Raw genomic sequence first — 18,676 nt, 5'->3', positions numbered from 1 at the left:
CTATAAGGTGTTTCTGATCCCTGAAATACTGGTCAAAGCTGGTAAAATTCTTTAACCAACTGCCCATTTAGTGGCTCCTGTGTTTAACAATATTTGTAATTTTTTCTTCTTGTTACCTAGTGAGTTTTTCACTGGTGTTTGCATCTTCAGTTATTTGCTTTTCTTTCCTCTGTACATGCTGTAAGTCCTGTAAATGGCTGGTGTTTCTTCTGAAAGTTTATTAAGTTATGCCAGATTCTCAACTTCAGTTCAGAGCAAGTTGCTCCTAGCCCTTCTGGTATCGGAAGAGAGCTTGAAAAGAAACTATAGACATTCAAATACCTGGTGGCAAGTACTTGTCTGTGCATTAGGAGTATTTTATAATACTTATAAAAGTTTGGGAGCAGATTTGTAACCACTGCATAATTATTGCATTTGATTTTTTTGAGTCTATCAATTTAAGATAGCACTTGCTTATGCTTAATATACGTCACCCTGCTCTCATTTAAGCTTCCTTTTTGATATTTAGATAGTAATATGCCATCCTAACCATCAAAATGCAAACTGGAGTAACCTCATATGGACTGTTCATCCAAGATATTGTTGCTGCAGCAACTTCATCAGTGGGACACAGAAGTTAGTCCTTGTGTGCTCCCCTGGCTAAGGCATGATGCAGGGTCATATTTAATCAAGGCATGCCAGGAGAGGAATGTGAGGTGGATCAGGTGGTGCTTTGCTTTGTCCCGGGGTGGGTCTGTATGCCAGAGCAGGAAAGTTGTTTGGTTGTCCCTTTAGAAGGCAGTTGCTGTGCAAGCCCAAGCTAAACTTAACTGATAAGGGCTATCAAATGCTGTATTACTGGTCAGTGCAGAACACTTAACACCTTTCTTTTAAGTTGTTTCTCACCTACTCTTTTCCTGTTTCCTCTCCCAGCACTCATCTCTTATGCCTGTCAGTGCTCATACAGATGAACATACTGGACTTCTTGGTTTGTGTATATCAAATACTGAATAATTTAATAAGCATAATCTAATATTAACAGAAACCTGACCTCAGCTGCTGCTTGCTGAGATGTTTCCTTCTAGTAAGGACAGAGCAAAACTTCCCCTGATATTCTTTATGTACATGTCTCATGCAGGAAAACTGCTTCATAGTACAGACCTCGCATAGCAGTCAGGGCAGAACCATTCCTCAGAGGATGTTCCTCCAGAATGCTTTCTGCATCCTAATAGGCCACTTCAGCAGAGCATATTACTAAAGTGTATGCCAGAAAGCTATGTTAAACTTCAAGAGGGTGATGTGTAGTGTATAAATCCTTCATTTTGGAATTAAAATTTACTTTAGAAATAGTTGCATGCATGTAACAGTTGAGACAGGGGATGATGCTGGTTGCTTAAGGTAGACAAAAGTTTTTGCAAGCTACAAGCGTAGGTTACTGTTACCCTAAAAAGCAGGTTAGTTCAGCCGGTGTGTAAAACACCAAACTACGCACAGAGCAGAGGTATTTTATTTAATTCATTTTTGTGCAGAGATTGGTGCTAGGTGGTATCCCACAAAGCTAGCACACCACACCGAGAAATTACAAGGCATTTATACAGTTAAATGTGTCAGTCACTGCTAATATTCACACGCCTCAGCTAATAATAGGTTAATTTCTTTCTCGCTTCAACTTAAAGGTACAGCTGGCTATTAAATTACCACACATGCTCAGACAGTAAGGGGCTTATTAGAAGGGGAGTGGTTTCCTGGCCTGTGGGTGTGATTTTTAGTATTATAATGAGGCTAGTTCACGGAAAGGGCACTTTGGTTTAGTTCTTATCAACATCCCAATTAGTTGTTCTTCTTGACTATACACTTTATCACCCTGTTCTAGTTCTCAGCGTCTTCTGAGGCAGGATGTTTGCTTTGATCAGTCTGTTGGCTCTCCTCAGGGATAGATTCATAAAACAAGGGCTTCCCTATCTCTCAGTTCCTATCACTGGCCGTCAAATTCTGTTCTGCCAAGCTCACATAGTTCATCATTATGGCTTAGCAGAAAAATTAAAAAATTCCATTTTTTTGGGATATCATTACTACTGTTAAATCGGTACCAACATCTGGAGCCCAACCTGCTTTTCTTAGGGGCGGTGGGGATTACTTGTGTGAAGTGCTGTTTGTTAGACATCATGAAGTACTGTGACAGGCAATGCCTGTCAGCATGGATTACAGGAGGCTGTAATGTATCTGGTCTCTATTGTTTGGGATGATGTTTTCTGATGGGCCGCAGACAGTTGGGATAGAATTAAGAAAGGTGGATAATATAAATGATTTGTAGTCAAAAGTATTGTTTCTTCTCATACCAGTTGACATACCTAGAAAACTGGAAAGGATTTGCATGCAGAAACCCTTCTTCAAGTTTAAAAGAGAAATTGCAATCTTCAGGTTAAATTCAGATTGAGAACAGCTGATTTGCAGCACAGACTGGGATCCACCTGGCTGGAGAGCAGCTCTGTGGAAAGGGACATGGGGGTCCTGGTGGACAGGAAGCTCAACATGAGCGAACAGTGCGCTGCTGCAGCCAAGAAGGCCAACAGGATGCTGGGTTGCATCAAAAAGGGCATCACCAGCAGAGGTAAAGAAGTCATTATCCCACTCTACTCAGAGCTTGTCAGGCCACACCTGGAGTACTGTGTACAGTTCTGGTCCCCTCTATACAAAAAGGATGTGGACAGGCTGGAAGGGGTCCAGAGAAGGGCCACCAAGATGACCAAAGGACTGGGAAGCCTGCCGTATGAGGATAGGCTGGGAGAACTGGGTTTGTTCAGCCTTGAGAAAAAGAGGCTTAGAGGGCATCTCATCACCGTGTACCGGTACTTAAGGGGTAGCTACAAAGAAGATGGAGACTCCCTTTTTACATGGAGTCACATGGAGAGGACAAAGGGGAATGGACACAAGTTGCTCTTGGGGAGATTCAGATTGGACACAAGAGGAAAATTTTTCACAGTGAGGACAGTCACCCATTGGAATAATCTCCCCAGGGAAGTGGTTGAGTCGGCCACGTTGGACACCTTCAAGAGTCGTCTGGACAGGGTGCTGGGCCATCTTGTCTAGACTGGGCTCTTCCTAGGAGGGTTGGACTAGATGATCCCTGAGGTCCCTTCCAACCTGTGATTCTGTGATTGAAGGTTAATTTATCCATCCATTAGCCTGTGAGGGGAAGAAGGGTTGGCACCTGTGGATTGGGGAGGGTAGGGATACAGGACAGAGAAATACAGGGAATTGTCTGTGGAACATTGATGTTAGTTGGAGGTAGACAGGCATTCTGTCACACAGGTGACAAAAACCATAACTTCATAATCATCCTTCCCAGCTATATTCTGGCTGGTTTCAGTATGTTATAGACTAGGCTTTCTTTGAGTGGAAGCAGCAGTCACTTATATGAATCCACCAATGTGGAAAACATGCATGTGTGCTCAGACAGATGTATGTTGTTTCCTCTTCTCAGTTAATCTTCTTAGAGCATCAGTAACTTCTTCCCGAAACTTTTTGGGGATCACTTGCTGGCTGTATTTGGTAGTTTTTGGACTTTGGGGATGTCATCTCCCTCCTGCTGATAACTAATTCCCGTGAAGAACTGAACATTGAGGTTTTTATTATAAACCTAAGTGTTGTAATGTACCATTCTTAACAGTGAAAAGGTTTACTCAAAGCAGCTAAGTAGGGACGGTATTTCTTAAATTGAAGATATGCAGGCTTAAAAATAATAAAATCTACAAGTAGGCCAAGGGTGCATGGAGAAAAAATTATTTTTAGTGTGTATATATAGGAAGTTGCTTAAAAGAAAGCGTTGAAACGAGGCTGGTGCTCCTTTTGCACAGCGACTTGCAGTGGATGCACTGTAACCATTTTTATTTTGCTAAGCAGTTCCTCTGTGGTAGTGCTTCTGTGCACAGTAAAAGAAAGTCAATGGTGTTTTGGGCAACAAGAAACCACATCCGGAAGAGATGTGACTTCCTGGTTTCATGCCCATACAAAGCTAATGTTGGTGTAATGGGAATTTGCCAAGCAGCTTTGTTGTCTTTCATGTTTGTTAGTACTAACTCCTTTGATCAGCACATGCTATACTGACCTCAGTCATTTCTGGCAAAAGCAGCACATTGTATTTGTTGGAATATAAGACTGGTGAAGAGAAGGACATTAAAATGATTTCCTGCAAGAAAATGTTCAGGGTCTCAGAGCCTGAATACATGAAAGGGCTGCGCTTTGCAAGCGCATCTGGTAACTTCTTGTGATGGGTGAGCAATTAAGAGTTGTCATTCCTGCCTTGCTCTCTGTTGGTGATTTCTGTCCCTAAAAGCACAGCCATGTAATTCATTGAAATGTTATTCAAGGGAGTTGCTTACAGGATCTCCCATGGGGACTGGGGCAAAAATCTCCAAGAGCAGAACTGCAGCCAATAGAGAAAGGTTTTGTTTGTTTGTTTTTGTTTTTAAATTTGTGTGCATAGTTTTCCCTGCCATCAGCCTCCCATGTTTTGCTGTGAAACAGCTTTAAAGGAGGGGAAGGAAGTCCAAAGATAACAGTGATTATACCAACAGCTAGGGTAGATCGCGGTGGGTGATGGGTGGTGGTGCTGAGGCAAGAGGGAGCTGGACTTTGGTATTCTTTTTGGTTTAAAACAGTCGACTTACTCATTTTCCTATAGGTTGAAGACCAGGACCTCTGTCTTGGAGTGGACCAGATTAGTCAATTCCACCTTATTGGTAGACCTGCCTGTGTTGCTCACGCAGAATAAAGAATGGGAGGGAATCTGCTTGAAGCTGGAGAGCTGACGCCTTGTGTGGCTGTGCTCCATGAATGACCTCCCCCTCATCTTGGGGAAGCGGGGAAGGCATTCCTTGACTTCTCAGCTACAGTTTTTTTTCCAAGAACTAGCTTTTTATTCCCCTCACCAGAAATATGTAGATGCTTTTTTATAATGATGTTATTTTTTAAAATTTTCTTGTACACATGTAATAATGTTCCAGCTCTGAGCTCCAATAATTTCATGTACCTAATCAGTGCAAGCTTACAGAAGAACTGCCTTCAAGTTTTCCTCATAAGTACTTGCAGCTCCTGTGGAGAAGAAGGGCATAGAGACTAGAAATAAATGACTGGTCAGGTTAGATGGCATAGTGAAGCACTAGAGTAGCCTGTGTAAGGAGGCTGTAGAGTCGTCACTACTTGGAAGTGTTTTTAAAACCTCTTAGGTAGCTTTGCCATTAATATAGTAGATATTACTATCTACTATCCGTGGGGGACAGAGGGCTTTAGAGTGGTCCAGAGAAGATAATAGACTTGCTTTTCTTAGTTACCTGTAGACTTAATTCATTCTATGGAAAATATGTAGGAGGTGCACCTAGACGTTATAGTCTGAAAATCGGGAAAGGTAGTAAGTTGTTATTGTAAGTCATTCTTCTGTGGTCAGGCACAGACTGGACTACACTGTCTGTCAGTCTGTCTTTAGCCTTTTTTGTTTGTTTGTTTGTTTTGATTTTTAAAAATGCTTTCCCCAGTGTTCTATGCAATGTACTCATTCATCATTTGCTGGCTGAACATGAGCCAGCAGTGTGCCCAGGTGGCCAAGGCGGCCAACAGCATCCTGTCTTGTATCAGGAGTAGTGTGGCCAGCAGGAGTAGGGGAGTGATTGTGCCCCTGTACTTGGCACTGGTGAGGCTGCACCTTGAATGTTGTGGTCAGTTTTGGGCCCCTCACTACAAGAGGGACATTGAGTTGCTGGAGCATCTCTAGAGAAGGGTCTGGAGAGCAAGTCCTGTGAGGAGCGGCTGAGGGAACAGGGGTTGTTCAGCCTGGAGAAGAGGAGGCTGAGGGGACACCTTATCGTTCTCTCCAACTACCTGAAAGGAGGTTGTAGTGAGGTGGGTGTTGGTCTCTTCTCCCAGGTTACTAGCGATAGGACGAGAGGAGATGGCCTCAAGCTGCATCAGGGGAGGTTTAGTTTGGATATTAGGAAAAATTTCTTCACTGAGAGAGTGGTCAGGCATTGGAACAGGCTGCCCAGAGAGGTGGTGGAGTCACCATCCCTGGAGGTTTTAAAAAAACGTGTAGACGTGGCACTTCAGGGCATGTTTAGGAGACATGGTAGTGTTGGATTGACGGTTGGACTTGATGATCCCTGTCTGGTCTTTGAAATGGTGGTCACAGCTTGCCCATTTGTCTTGCTTTTTATTTGTATTGGAGAGTTTACTATGCTTTTACCATATATTCCCATAAGAATTTTCTAAATTCTCTTTCTTGGTGTTGCCTTGATGCATAGGTTAAAGAAAATGAAAAATGTTAGATGGAAACAGTTCTGTTGCTCTTTAAAACAGGTTATGTACTTATTTGAGATCTTCAAATTATTTTATTTATTGAGTCAATACGTAACTATTCTTTTAGTTGCATTTTAAAATATGCATTTTATGGTTAATCTTGTAAGCAAATGGTTCCATGGCTTATCAAGCATAGTTAGCTAAAGGAATTACTAACAACTGCTGTAGAAGAACAATGTTAGCTGTTTTAATGACTTACTCTTCCAAAACTTTGGGGTGTAAAAAAACAATTCTCAGTAGACTCTGTGTGTGTTTCGCTTCTTCCCTTAAATGTTTTTCATATAACTAGTTATAGTTCAGGTCAGCCTTAGAGGTGTTTTCTTTTTAGTTATTTGTTCGGTAAGTTCAGGCATTGAGGCAGTTCAGATTTGTCCAGTGAAGGGCTAGGAAGCAGTCTACTGTTGCAGGAGGTAGGGGCCGTTCTGTGTAGCAGGATGAGTTTTTTTTTTTTTATTCCAGACAGGTAGAAAACCTCAAAATTCTTAAGCAGATGGAGTATCTGTATTAGGCTTTGCAGTCATGTTGTCTCCCTGTCATTAGCCTCTCCTGAAGCTAGTTGTAACATACTGCAAAGTCTTTGCCTTCAAAGCGGGGATGAGAGATTTCAAGTTCTTTTGGTTTTTCTCCCTCCTTTGTATTAATTGTGTGGAAGTGTCACTGGAGGAGTTGCTTTGCAAGGCAAGAACCCCCATGGGTGAATATGTATTTACCAGCTCAGTTGTGATGATCAAACTGCAAAACCTCATGAAAGGGGATGGGGAGAAGCCTTGGAAATCTTGTACCAGCCCTGGTTAGGAGCAAGAGAATAATTTTTTCCCCCTATGTAAATTGATTTTTAGTTATGCAGTCTGGCTGTTGTACAAAGAGGAGGAAGCTTGCACTGATCATCTACACTGTGAAGGAGGGAAGGAGAGTGTGTATGAGTGACCTTGTGCTGCTGAGCCACCGCAGCAAGCTTCTGGGTAATAAATTTCTGTGGCAGGTTGGGGAAGTAAGCTGGTGGCATGATGCAAGAGTAGCGCAAACTGACACTACTAATCATTGCTTGAGAACCACAAATACAGAAGAGGCTGGGAAGAAGGGGAAAGAAAGAGTAGGGAAGGTGAGGGGAAGAAACATGTTAAGAACTTAACGGCTGGCAGATGGTATTTATTGTATTTAATACAGGGTCATTCAGTGCCTGCTTGGTGTTTCTGCAGGAACTGCATGAGCACATCAGTCACAAGTGGGCATTCAAGGTGAGGAACAGGGACCTATTTCTGCAGTATTTAGTCAAAACAAAAACCCCTCTTATCTGAAACCTGAAGAATCAAACCACATATAGAAATATTTTTGTCTATGCTTTTTTGGAATGTATTTGAGACTGAAAATATGTAACTGAAGAGCTCTATACATGTGTCACACCTATATAGTGAGATTCAGGGTGTATTATTAGTTTTGTTCAAATTCCTTAGGAAAAGACAAAATTAAAAAACCACACTTGAAGTGGGACAGCTTTGAAGTCTTTTCTTGGGCAAAGTTGGCTTTTTCTTCAAGGAAGCCTCACAGTCATCACCTCTACTTGTTGGTTTTAGGCAATAGGTTTAATGGCAGCAGAGGTTATAAATGAGAAAATCCCATCTGGCAATCATTTATTCTCTTAGTTGGGTTCCTAGGTAAGCAAAAGACAAACTAATCCTGTCACTAACATCCTTTCTTTTCTGTGATTGTGTTCTGCCCCAGGATGAGACTGTAGATTGTGTAAAGGTTTGCAGCTTGGTGTGGTCATGTCTGTCCCCCATCCCATCCGTCCCCTTCAGGTTATTGTTCAATTTTGCTGTGTTTTGGGGAGTGGAAGGCTTTTATTTCCAATACAAATCTAATGGAAAGCTACACCCTTAGAAAGATGTAAAATTGTGAATGTGTGTCACAAAGCAGCTCTTAGCAGGGGAAGTCTGGAAGTGCAGCTGTGTATACACTTTTGTATCTGCACAGCTCTCTCGCTGAGATATGAATATCTCTGGTTTTCATCGGGAAATTGGTTTCCAACCAGTAAAATCGCTGCTTGGTTAACACATGGCAGTTTAGGTCTCCCTCCACATCTCTGACTATTGTTTTGATGCATAATAGCATGCATTGAATAATATGTACTCCTGTCATGGTAGTAGTTACCTGCCCTAATTAGAAATAAGCAGGGGGACTGACAAGTTGGTCATTTATCTGGACTATAAACATAGTTTTATCATATTAAGGTAATGTTATTTGAATAGAATTGTCTATTAGCCTGGCTGCAACACTGTTACATAAAATTCATTCATGTCACTAATGCCTGTTCTCCAGTGTACAGCACAATGTCATCCAAAAGCTTCAGGCAATTAATTTCGCTAATGATGACTGAAAATGTAGACTTGTTCTTAGCTGTTTTCTGCTTTTGGTCACTAGTTGAGGCCAGTAGGGGACCTAAATTGAAATTATTTCAGAAGTGTTTCAAAGACTGGCCTGGTTTTGATCTTTCCTGAGGTGAATGAGGATTTGTGGTGCTTCCGAGCTTGCCTGAAACCAGGAGAGCATCTCGGGTGTCTCATCCTTCCAGTAGAGGCATTCATATGGCACAGATATGCCCTGAGAAGGGGATAAGTTTCACTTAGCAAAAAACAACCCCTCACATTAGACCTTTGCTTTGGTGCAGACGTTTTGTGATAGCTTTGACAGGAAGCAAACATGTCCCTTAACTCCTCTATCTTGACAGACAGTTCTCGTTAGTCCCGTGGTCCCCTCGGCTGAGGACGTGGATTACTTAAGGAGAGCCACTGCTTTTAGATTTTCTTTTTCCATCTCCATGGACATAGAGCTTACCAAGCCTGTTGGCTTTACTGACTCATCTCAAATTCTCATGCCCCAGACCAGAGAGGCTTTGCTAAATAAAGGTTTAATTCACAAGTCTTGTGGTCAGGCTTATAGTTACAAGCAAAACAAATACAAAGCCTGCTTCTTGCCAGTGCTTGGTAATGGGATAAGCAAATACGAGGGTGAAAGCTGTATGATAGTCACTAGGAGACTGCTGAGAAACCATTCTCCAGCTTGTAAGTACAGCTGTTTTAAACAGCCCTCACTGTCCTACCAATGCTTCTATCATTTCTTACAGTTAGGTTTTGGGAAAAATCTGGGTGCCAATCCAGAGTGATTTTGAGGTATTTAACTGTGATTTCCCTGTTACCCCCAACCCCACTGCTGTTTCCTGTTTGCTTTATCAGTTTATCAACTAAGGGACGTGCAGATGGTTATGCTCTTAACAACTGTTCTTGGCTCTGCACACTTTGGCAGCCACCCACCCACCTTGTCTTTGGTCTGGGGATGGATGTTCTTCATTCAGTCTGAGCTATTGGCTTTGCTCTGGATGATTGATACATCCCTGTCAAATGTAGACTGCCTCAGCTGTAGCAGGGCATACTTCTGACAAGTTAACAGGATGATGCATAGGGTGTACACATAACAGACCTGGTTCCAGGTGTCTTGTCCAAACTGCTTTCTTGTCTATAATTGTGCAGTGTGTAGAGGAACATGAGGACCTGTGTGTGGCAGGAATAGGTATGTTTGTTTCTGCTATAAGCTTGTTCTGTTCTTCATGTATTTATTGTACTATTGTAAACTATAAATGCTAATTTACAGGTATTTTTGATGAAGTAATTTGTAGCATTGAATTTGCAGTTTTCAGATAAATGAAACTCCTTTTTCTCAATATCACTGTAGAAAATTTCTGCTCCCTCTTTCTGTGCAATGTCCTTATTTCCCTTCTCTTCCCTGTCCCCCCACCTTGCTGTACCAAGATGTGTGACACTGTGGTTTATGTTCAGCATTTCTAATTCATTACAACCTTTTCTTTGCCATGCGCTGTTGAGGTGACTGATACTTTTCAACATGTTACTGTTTTGTGGTTTTGCATATACTTTGTACATTCATGTATTTCTTGTTCTTTATTCCAGAGATGGTGATGTTGCTGGAATGGTGGTCAGGCACCGACTGCACCCTCTACACTGACCCAGAGAGTTACCACAAGTATGGGAAGGAGAATGCCATTGTAATCCTTAATCACAACTTTGAAATCGACTTCCTCTGTGGTTGGAACTTCTGTGAAAGATTTGGGGTCTTGGGGGTGAGTTGTGATTAGCATTTAAAATGAACTTACTCTTCTTGGATGCAGAAAAAAACAAAACAAATTCTTTGTGTTTTTGAAAATTAACAGATCTGTGCTCAAATTTCACTCAGCCATTGTCCAGACTTAGAGAGGTGAACTTAAAGCAATGCAGTGCAAGTACGCGGACTACTGAGACAAGATTGCTTGGGCATCCACAGAAATTTTAAAAACATTGCAGTTATTGCTGATGAAGAAGATTATTTTAACCTGTGGAGGTCATTACAGTTGTTTCTCTCTGTGTGCTTGCTAGGTAACTATTACAGTTCATTGTGCTGCAGAAAGATGAGCTGTTCTGTGATTCTGTAGAATTTGTTTGCTTTCTCCAGTGAAGTCTTCCAAATCCACAGCTAGAGTTTGAATGATGTAGTTTCCGTCTCTCAATATCAAAGAGTTGCCACCTCAAGTGAAAGCAGTAACCAGGTTATAGCTAGTAAGAGGAGTGGGAGGAATGAGTTGTCCATAGTTGAACACACTATTACATTAGGCTACGAGTACATGTGCATTTATTTTCATGGTTGTTTTTTTGTTTTCCCTGTCAGCTCATGGAGCTGATTAAGTCAAGCCAGCTTGACTTAATTCTACAGTGGTGATGACAGTCTCTCTCTAATAGGGATTTAGATAAAGAGTTCTTCCCTCCTAAGAAAGCAGACTAATACCTTGTTTTGGCAGTCTTCTGCAGCATCCTCTTCTAACTTAGCTACTGGCCACTGTCAAAAGTCCTGCCCTTGGATTGCGTGAACCTATGACTTTTTGCGGCCTTTCCTTTGGGCTCTTTGCATTTCCTGGACATTCAGGCATCGCTCCGGTTGCTTTCACATTATAATAATGACAGTCTGCTTGAAAAAATAAAAAGGGGCCTTAAAACTGGAGGAAAATGAACCTAAGCATTACAGGCCCTGTGTATTACCAAAATGGTGGTTGGCTCCAGATTACTGGGGAACAATTCTACTGTCATGTCTACAACTTGAGCACAGAGCAGGAGGATAATGTGAGACATCAGGAGATGTAGGGAAACCTGTTTCTAGCAGGCAGATGTACGTGCCAAAACCATTGTCCCTTCAATGTGCTCATTATACAGTGGTACTTTAGTATAGTCTATCTAATTGTGTGAGCCTAATGGCTACAGTTCTCTAAATAAATCTGTGTTTTAGAGGGTCAGGTGCTTCTTCAGAAAGCACTATTGTAGAAACTTGAAGGATTATTTCAGTATACAAAGTAATAGGAGCCTACAAGGTCAAAAATACCTTGTTTTACATTGGTGCTGTGTGGTTGGATTGAATCTCATTAGCTTTAATAATTTTTTTAATAGTTTCCCAAGATAATCAGGATTATGTTTTAATTTTTTTATACTGTTCCCTACACATAAGAAAACCACTACATAAAAGCATAGCTGTTGGACAATTACTGTGCTGCACTAACTGAAAAGAATTTTTCCTATATTTAGATGCTTACAGTCATTATTCAGTTTGTATTTTTGCTAATCTTCGGAATATTTTAGGAGTGGTTTTTTTAAACTGTTTCACTCTTGAGTAATGTACTGTGGTCTTACTTCCCAGAAGCTAACTGTTCCAGGAAGAAGTAGTTCTCATGTGCTCTCATTCGCATAGATGTCTACACAGCAAAGCAGTGCATTTCTCTGCTGAATGGCTAACCAGTTGAGGTTCATCTTAAGCCAGGTTAAAACAACCAAAACAAAAAACAGAAAATGACACACCATCAGTTTCCTGAATGAATTGTCTGTGTGGGCATACTGGTACTTGGCTTGGGACAGCACGGTAGTGGATAAACGCATAGGCATGGGGGGTGTAGCTTGGTTTGACTTTGTGCTACCTTACACAAGCTTGCAGTGTGTGAAGCTTCAGAGTTTGGTGTGCAGCACAGTTAGGAATGTGAGAACCATTATGTTGAGTGCTGGTCTTGAACAGAGGCTAAAAGCAGATGTTTGGGAAAGGAGTTACAAGAAAAAGGCAAGTGTCTAGAGAGACTTCGAAGTGGTGTTCCAGCCTCCAGCGTTTTGTGGCTCAAGGAGTTTGTGAGCCAGTGGGGTTTTATATTTGATGCTATTTAATTTTATACTCCATGAAGTTTCTATGCAAACTTCAGGTATCTACCAACATCTTACTAAGCTGATCTCATGTCCACTGCTGCTGAAAATGAAATCTTGCACAGTGCCATCCTGTCTCCTGCGTCTGTTCTGGTGCTTGTCTGCCCTGTGTTGGCATGTTTCAGACACCCCTCCTCTCTCTTCTGCCTTAAGAAATCCAATGAAAAAAGGAGAAAGGACTTGGGGAGTGGGAAGAGGGTGAAGGTGAAGACAACTTATGGCCATAGGAGTGGGACTGATTGTCCTTGGCTGCAGCAGGCAGACAGAAGGGCTTTGTTGTGACATCCAGTTGTACCCTGCAGCCCTGGCGGGCAACGGCAGTGCTCTTAACGGTGTTCCAAGCATGTGCCCAAACTCTCAGTATTTTATAGCTTGAACCTTTATTAAATTAAGCCAGTAAGAACTGATTATTTTTTTTTCTTGGTTTTGGTCATTTAAAACCAAAATTAAACTTCCTTAAATGTTTCTTGCCCCTTCTGGCCGCAAAAGATAAATGTCTTTCCCTTTTCCTCCATGTTTTTAATCATGATATGGAAACTATCCCCCTGGTCTTAGTCACAACATTAAATCTGTGCGTTGTTCTGCTCCTTCTTTTGTTTCTCTTCTCCAGTACTGGCTTCCTCCTTTCTCCTCATAGCCAAAGTCTCAGCAGGTTTATAATGCTCTGTTAGTGTGGTGTGGTTTTGTTTTTTTTTAATCAATGTGGTTTTGTTTTTTTGCTGTTTGCAGGGTCTGGGGTGGGGGTGGCATAGTCTCTTGCATGTTGTTGTTAGGTCTGTGAACCTGAGTCCTCTTCTAAGGACCCAGTTCTTATACTTTGGTGGCGTGAGGTTCTCTGCTTTCATGAAAGTTTTTAAATGGCTGTGGAAGAAAATGGAGCAAAAATGACCAAAGGAGATGCTAAGAATACAGAAGCGTGTGTTTGTGGAGGAGGGGAAAAAAAAAAAAAAAGAAAGGATTGGCAGTTTAACATTTATTTTACCTTTTAATTTTGTCTTTAAGATGTTACTTTTGGAGCACCCATTGGAAATGCTAGGAGGTACTAGGTCGACAGTACTGAGTGAGAGCCAGAGATCTATCCATTTGTAATGGAGAAGGAGAAAACCACATCAAGAAGCAATTCTGTGCTCACTTTTACTCTTGCGATTTTTTGTAGCCACTGAGATTGTCTTGCTAGCTGCAGTTGGGCTCTATGCAGCTGAATTTACTGACGTGTAACTGTTTGCAGCACCAAACCTTAGGAAGATTTTTGGTTGTAGTGGAAACTTCAAAGAAGGAAGCAAACTTCACAAAAACTAGAAGCTGGCAAGGATTTCGGGCAAACCTGTGCTCAGCCCAAACTATTAATTACTTGCATGTGTATCCCACTTGTGGTTTGTTTTGGGGTTTGTTTTTTGTTTTTGAAGGGATCTTTCTGTTTTGTTTTCAGTCCTCAACACCCATCAGCCACACATACCTGCCTCCTGCTGCTGCCAGGCCTCAGTGATGTGTGCAGGAGGGAGGGAATATGGGGGTGCTTAACACCAAGTCAGCATCATGCTGCCATGGGCAGCATAGACATCCCTGTACATCTGAGTTCTGACCCCTCCTGACAAAGAGGTGCCTGCAACAAGTTGCAAGGGAAGGAGGAGCTGTGCCGCCGCTTGGCTTTCCATAGAGTCGGAAACAGCATAGCCCCAACAGGATGGAGTTTTGTCCACACCAATGTTTCCAAATAAAAGGCAGGGCTGTTGTTATGATCCTGAGCCAGGGTGACTGTGTTGGTTGTGTCGTGGATGCTCTGCTTTTCCATCCCGTGCTGGTGTAATGGCTGGGGTAAATGCCAACTCTGGTGTCTGTGTGTTGCTCTGCTCTGTACGTAGAGACGTGGTCTTGGTGACAGATCCCTGCACTCTGCTGTGCCCTTCCCTTTTCCTGACTGTGACATTACAGTCCTAGGACTTACCTTCTTCTTAGTGGTGGACAGCCTATCTACTGTATCAGCATTTAAAGACATTAGTAGCATTTAGTTTCTTCAAGGTGTGTGCTAAGCATCCCTTTGAAAACAGACCCTCTGGACACCAGTACTTGAAATCAGGACTCAGGCATGTTCTGAAGACGGAGGTGTTACTCAGGGCATGCACCACAAGCACATTAGTACACTCCTTGCCAGGATTCACTGTACCCTTCTGCTTCGTTGCTTGATCTGACCAAGCAGTGATAAAATAGCTTTTTTGAGTAATTTTGCTAACCCTTTTTCTGAGATGAAGACATTTATACGACCAAAAATTGCCTGCACTTTAAAGCTAAACCTGCGGGTTTATCTCTTCATCTTCTGGTCTCTTGAGTTGTTAATGCTGGTGGTCTTTCTACCTTGACAAAACACAAACATCATTCTGATTGGCGTATTATATTGGCATGAAAATATATGTGTTTCCAAAAGAGGCCATAGTTGTTTATTCCTTGGCAGGGTAGACAAGTCAGAAAACCATTATGAAAAACCAGTTGTTAACTATCTTGCTTTCAGTTTCTCATACAAAATTGCTAAGCACATGTAATAATTTTTAACCCTAACTGTCTGTTTCATATGCCAGGAAACCCGAATTTTATTTAAAAGTTATTTATATTGAAGTTGCTCAGTTGGAAAAACTGAGTATGGCCTTAAATATAGGTGTGAGAAGAGACTTTTGCTAAGTTATTGTATGGGACTGAGTGTGTGAATGCAGTAGTTCGTTTGTACATTTTAATATATGAATAGAAGTTATATAATTGTTCACAAAGGCAGCCAAAACTACATTATTATTTGTATTGCATCTTAGCATATGCTTGGGCATACAACCTCTAAAATATTGCTGTGTTACCTTTCCAACATGGAAATGTTTTATTCAATATGAAGTTTAGAAATTAGGAGCCTAACTAAGTTTCTGGAACCATAGCATTGAGGGACTAAAGAAACATCTTTCTACCTTGATGTCCTGGAGAGTATGATATGAAGGACTGCTACATTTCAAAAATAGAGCAAACAGACTCATCAGAAGTATGTCAATGTAGCCTGGAGAGCAAATAGAGGCAAGTTGCTGCTGCTAATGGTTTGCAGCTACAATGACTTTGTTTTGAAACTGTGGAACAAATTTTGTTAGACATCCTCAGCTTGCAGGTTAATTTCATGCTGTTTGTTGCATTCTGTGATCAAGAGGTGTCAAATAACTGATGCTGGACATATAAATCAAGATTTTCTTTCTGTGACAGCATAACTGTACAAACACATCTAAATTAAACTCGTAAAAATAATTTTTTTGCATTATGTTAGTGCGATCATTCACAAAAGGAGAACTTCATGGGTATTTCCATCTGAAAAAATTCAGCCAAAAGAAATTAACCTGGATTAAAATGGTGTTACTGTAGACAAATTGTCCTCATCCAGTGATAATTTCATTAACGCCTGTTGGAATTACACAGTTCTGAGCACTGAAAATGTTTTGACTGCCTTCAAGAAGGCAGCTTACATGCAATAAGTCAGCACTTTTTAATGAGATTTATTCTGTTGAACAAATTTATTCTGCTGAATTTGAAGGTTAGAGGTGACTGTCACATATTTACCAAAGCGCTTTGGTAAAGGAAAAGTTAATGGCCAATTCAACTAGAGCTGCGTTTTTCCCCTCAGGTATTTACACAGGAGCTGTGCACAGGTAGGTGACTGAAACAGAATAGATTGTAGCTCTTGTTATTGCAAGAGAGATGGTAGCTACTGAGAGGGGGGCCTAATGTATTTCTCCCACACGAGAGCAGTCTTACCAGTGTAACGCTCAGAGGAGTTTCCTTTCTTTAATTAGTTCGGTGTCATTAGCCTTCCTTCTACTCCTAGGATAGATGGGGTGCACAAAATAACATAAGGTGATTTAGTTTCTCTTTATCTGCATCTAAGGAGTCATACACTCACGTGTCTAAAAGCACTTTTAAATTTTAAGAATGTGTCAGCACAGAAGATGAGTGAGAACGTGCCCTGGGGAAGAATTCAAACATCCCTTCTGCTTTGGTGGTTATACCTGCACTGCGTGACACCTTAGCTCACATTGGTTTTTTGTTCCACTGGGGAAAAAAACAATGGTGGCAACCTCTCTCCTTCCCCTTGTGTAACTCGCACACTTTTAAAAATATGCAAAATAGCTGTGGTGAAATAGTTACTTTAGCTTGGTTTTTGGAATAGGATTCCTGTGTTTTAAAGTCTGAGTGGGAGAACTATTAGATTGCCTTGTCTGACTCTGCTGTGGAGGTCTTGTACATCCATGTACATACAGAGCACACTTAACATTTGTTTATGATAGGTCTTATGAGACTGAACACTTACTGTGAATAAACTTTCAGAGTACGGGGGGCTTTTTTCTATTTTTTGTGGGGTGGCACTGTTGCTGTTTGCCTCATTGTGCAGTGGCTTGTACTAGGCTGTAGCTGACAGCTGCCCTGGTTGTGGCTGAGGCGGGCAGCAATTCCCTAAGGTTCTAGCCCTCCCTGCTCAGCTAGAAACACTTGGCAGCTATTAGGGTTTCTTGGGGCAACACCTTGGCTCAGCTGTCTTCCCCGGGCATGTACAGGGGAGAGCAGTGGAAGACCGTATGAACTGGTCTGTGTGCTCTGAATGGAAGCTATACTGTACATGGCCTACAAAAAAATAATGCTCTTTGGAGGCTTTTAAAGATATATGCTAGAACTATTTACTTTATGTTGGAAATAAGAAAATTACTTGTATTATGAGAAAAGGGAAAAAATAGAGAGCTAAGGAAAGTGGTGGGAGGAGAGCCTGTTCCTCTGTGGCCAATTTGGAGAGCTGGAAGAGGAGTCTGGGCTCAGGGTTGCTGCTGCCATGAATAGGGGCTAATGACCAACATGGCTTGAAATAGAAACGGCAAAAAGTGTGCTGAATCCTACGGCTGCTCCTTGTGGGACAGCTGGGTTTGGAGTCCTGATATGGGCCCATCACTGAAATTCTCAAATAATCAAGAGGGAGCACTTTATTACGAAGTGTTACATCACTTGACAGAGATGGTTCCTGCATTCTTAGAAACAGAATTGTCTCATGTCGTCTTCTGCTCTGCTTCTGTGTAACAGTTGCTAGTGTAGCTATATGATGTGCACTAGCCTTCCTGTCTTCTGAGCTTTTAGATAGCTTAATTGTTTAAGGTATTTTCCTTCTCAAGAAAGGAGAGCAGATGAGAGAAATGAGCTGAGAAAAAGAATTAGGTCAAGTCTCTTCCCCTAGTAACCAAATGAAGAAAAGTGATCAAAAAATAAAAGCAAATAATTTCTGTTGATGGGAATTTCTACCAGTAAATAATTCCTACCAGTCAAATATGATGTCCTGGAACCCATCTGCAGAGCACTTTGATGAGATAGCTTATAATGATATAATGGATAAAAACTGGACCATAATTGCTCCATCTATCCTCTAAGAAAATGTCACTTTTTCAGGAAACGTTGAAGCAACAATTTCTACACACACCCCCTGACACATCCAAATTTATTCTTTAAATTACAAAGTGAAACATAAGACAGCTTACCAAGATGGGCTGGCTTGGAAGACAGGACAGGAGCAAGTGGAATCAGTTCTCCTCCCCAAAGGGATGTCATTCTGAGAGGATCATGGAGTTATGTTCTGGAGTTAGATTTGAGATTTGAAACTTGTTGAAAGCTTAATAAACCATAGACTCCTTCTGGAGGGTCTGGACATATCACTTCAGTGTCTGTCATGCCTGTGAGTCAGGATCAGTACTTTTTTTTATATTTCAGAAGCATGCTCTGAAGAGAAATTCATTAGTGTAAGTATTTCTGCCCTTCCATAAACAAACCTAAGCACAACTGAAGTATTTTTATTGCTGCTGTTTGGAGTGTTGTTTAAGGTTTCTTCCATTGGGAAACCATGTGTATGCATCAATGTATTGTGCAGCAATGGCTCTGTGACTCTGCTTCTCATTCAGAATAGTTTGGAGTGTTTTGGTTTTTGTTTTTTTTTTTTTTCCTGTCATGGTGAGATGTCCCAGCTTTGGGGAGAAGTAAAGATGCAAGGTATCTCGAGGGAACTTGAGTTGCCACTG

General features: G+C 41.5%; 1 protein-coding gene across 2 annotated transcripts in view; it reads left to right on the top strand.

The window, feature by feature from the left end:
- The window catches only part of AGPAT4 (1-acylglycerol-3-phosphate O-acyltransferase 4), a 91,112-nt gene that overhangs the window by 38,918 nt on the left and 33,518 nt on the right, over positions 1–18,676 (top strand). For both annotated transcript variants that reach the window (XM_075088051.1, XM_075088050.1), the window contains one exon: positions 10,293–10,462. In XM_075088051.1, coding sequence (XP_074944152.1) covers positions 10,293–10,462 — 170 coding nt within the window. The remainder of the gene's footprint in view (positions 1–10,292; positions 10,463–18,676) is intronic.

This window comes from Phalacrocorax aristotelis, chromosome 3, assembly GCF_949628215.1.
Source record: "Phalacrocorax aristotelis chromosome 3, bGulAri2.1, whole genome shotgun sequence".
Taxonomy (NCBI): Eukaryota; Metazoa; Chordata; class Aves; order Suliformes; family Phalacrocoracidae; genus Phalacrocorax; species Phalacrocorax aristotelis.
Note: the sequence above shows the minus strand (reverse complement) of the source record. Positions and strands in the feature narration are given on the sequence as shown.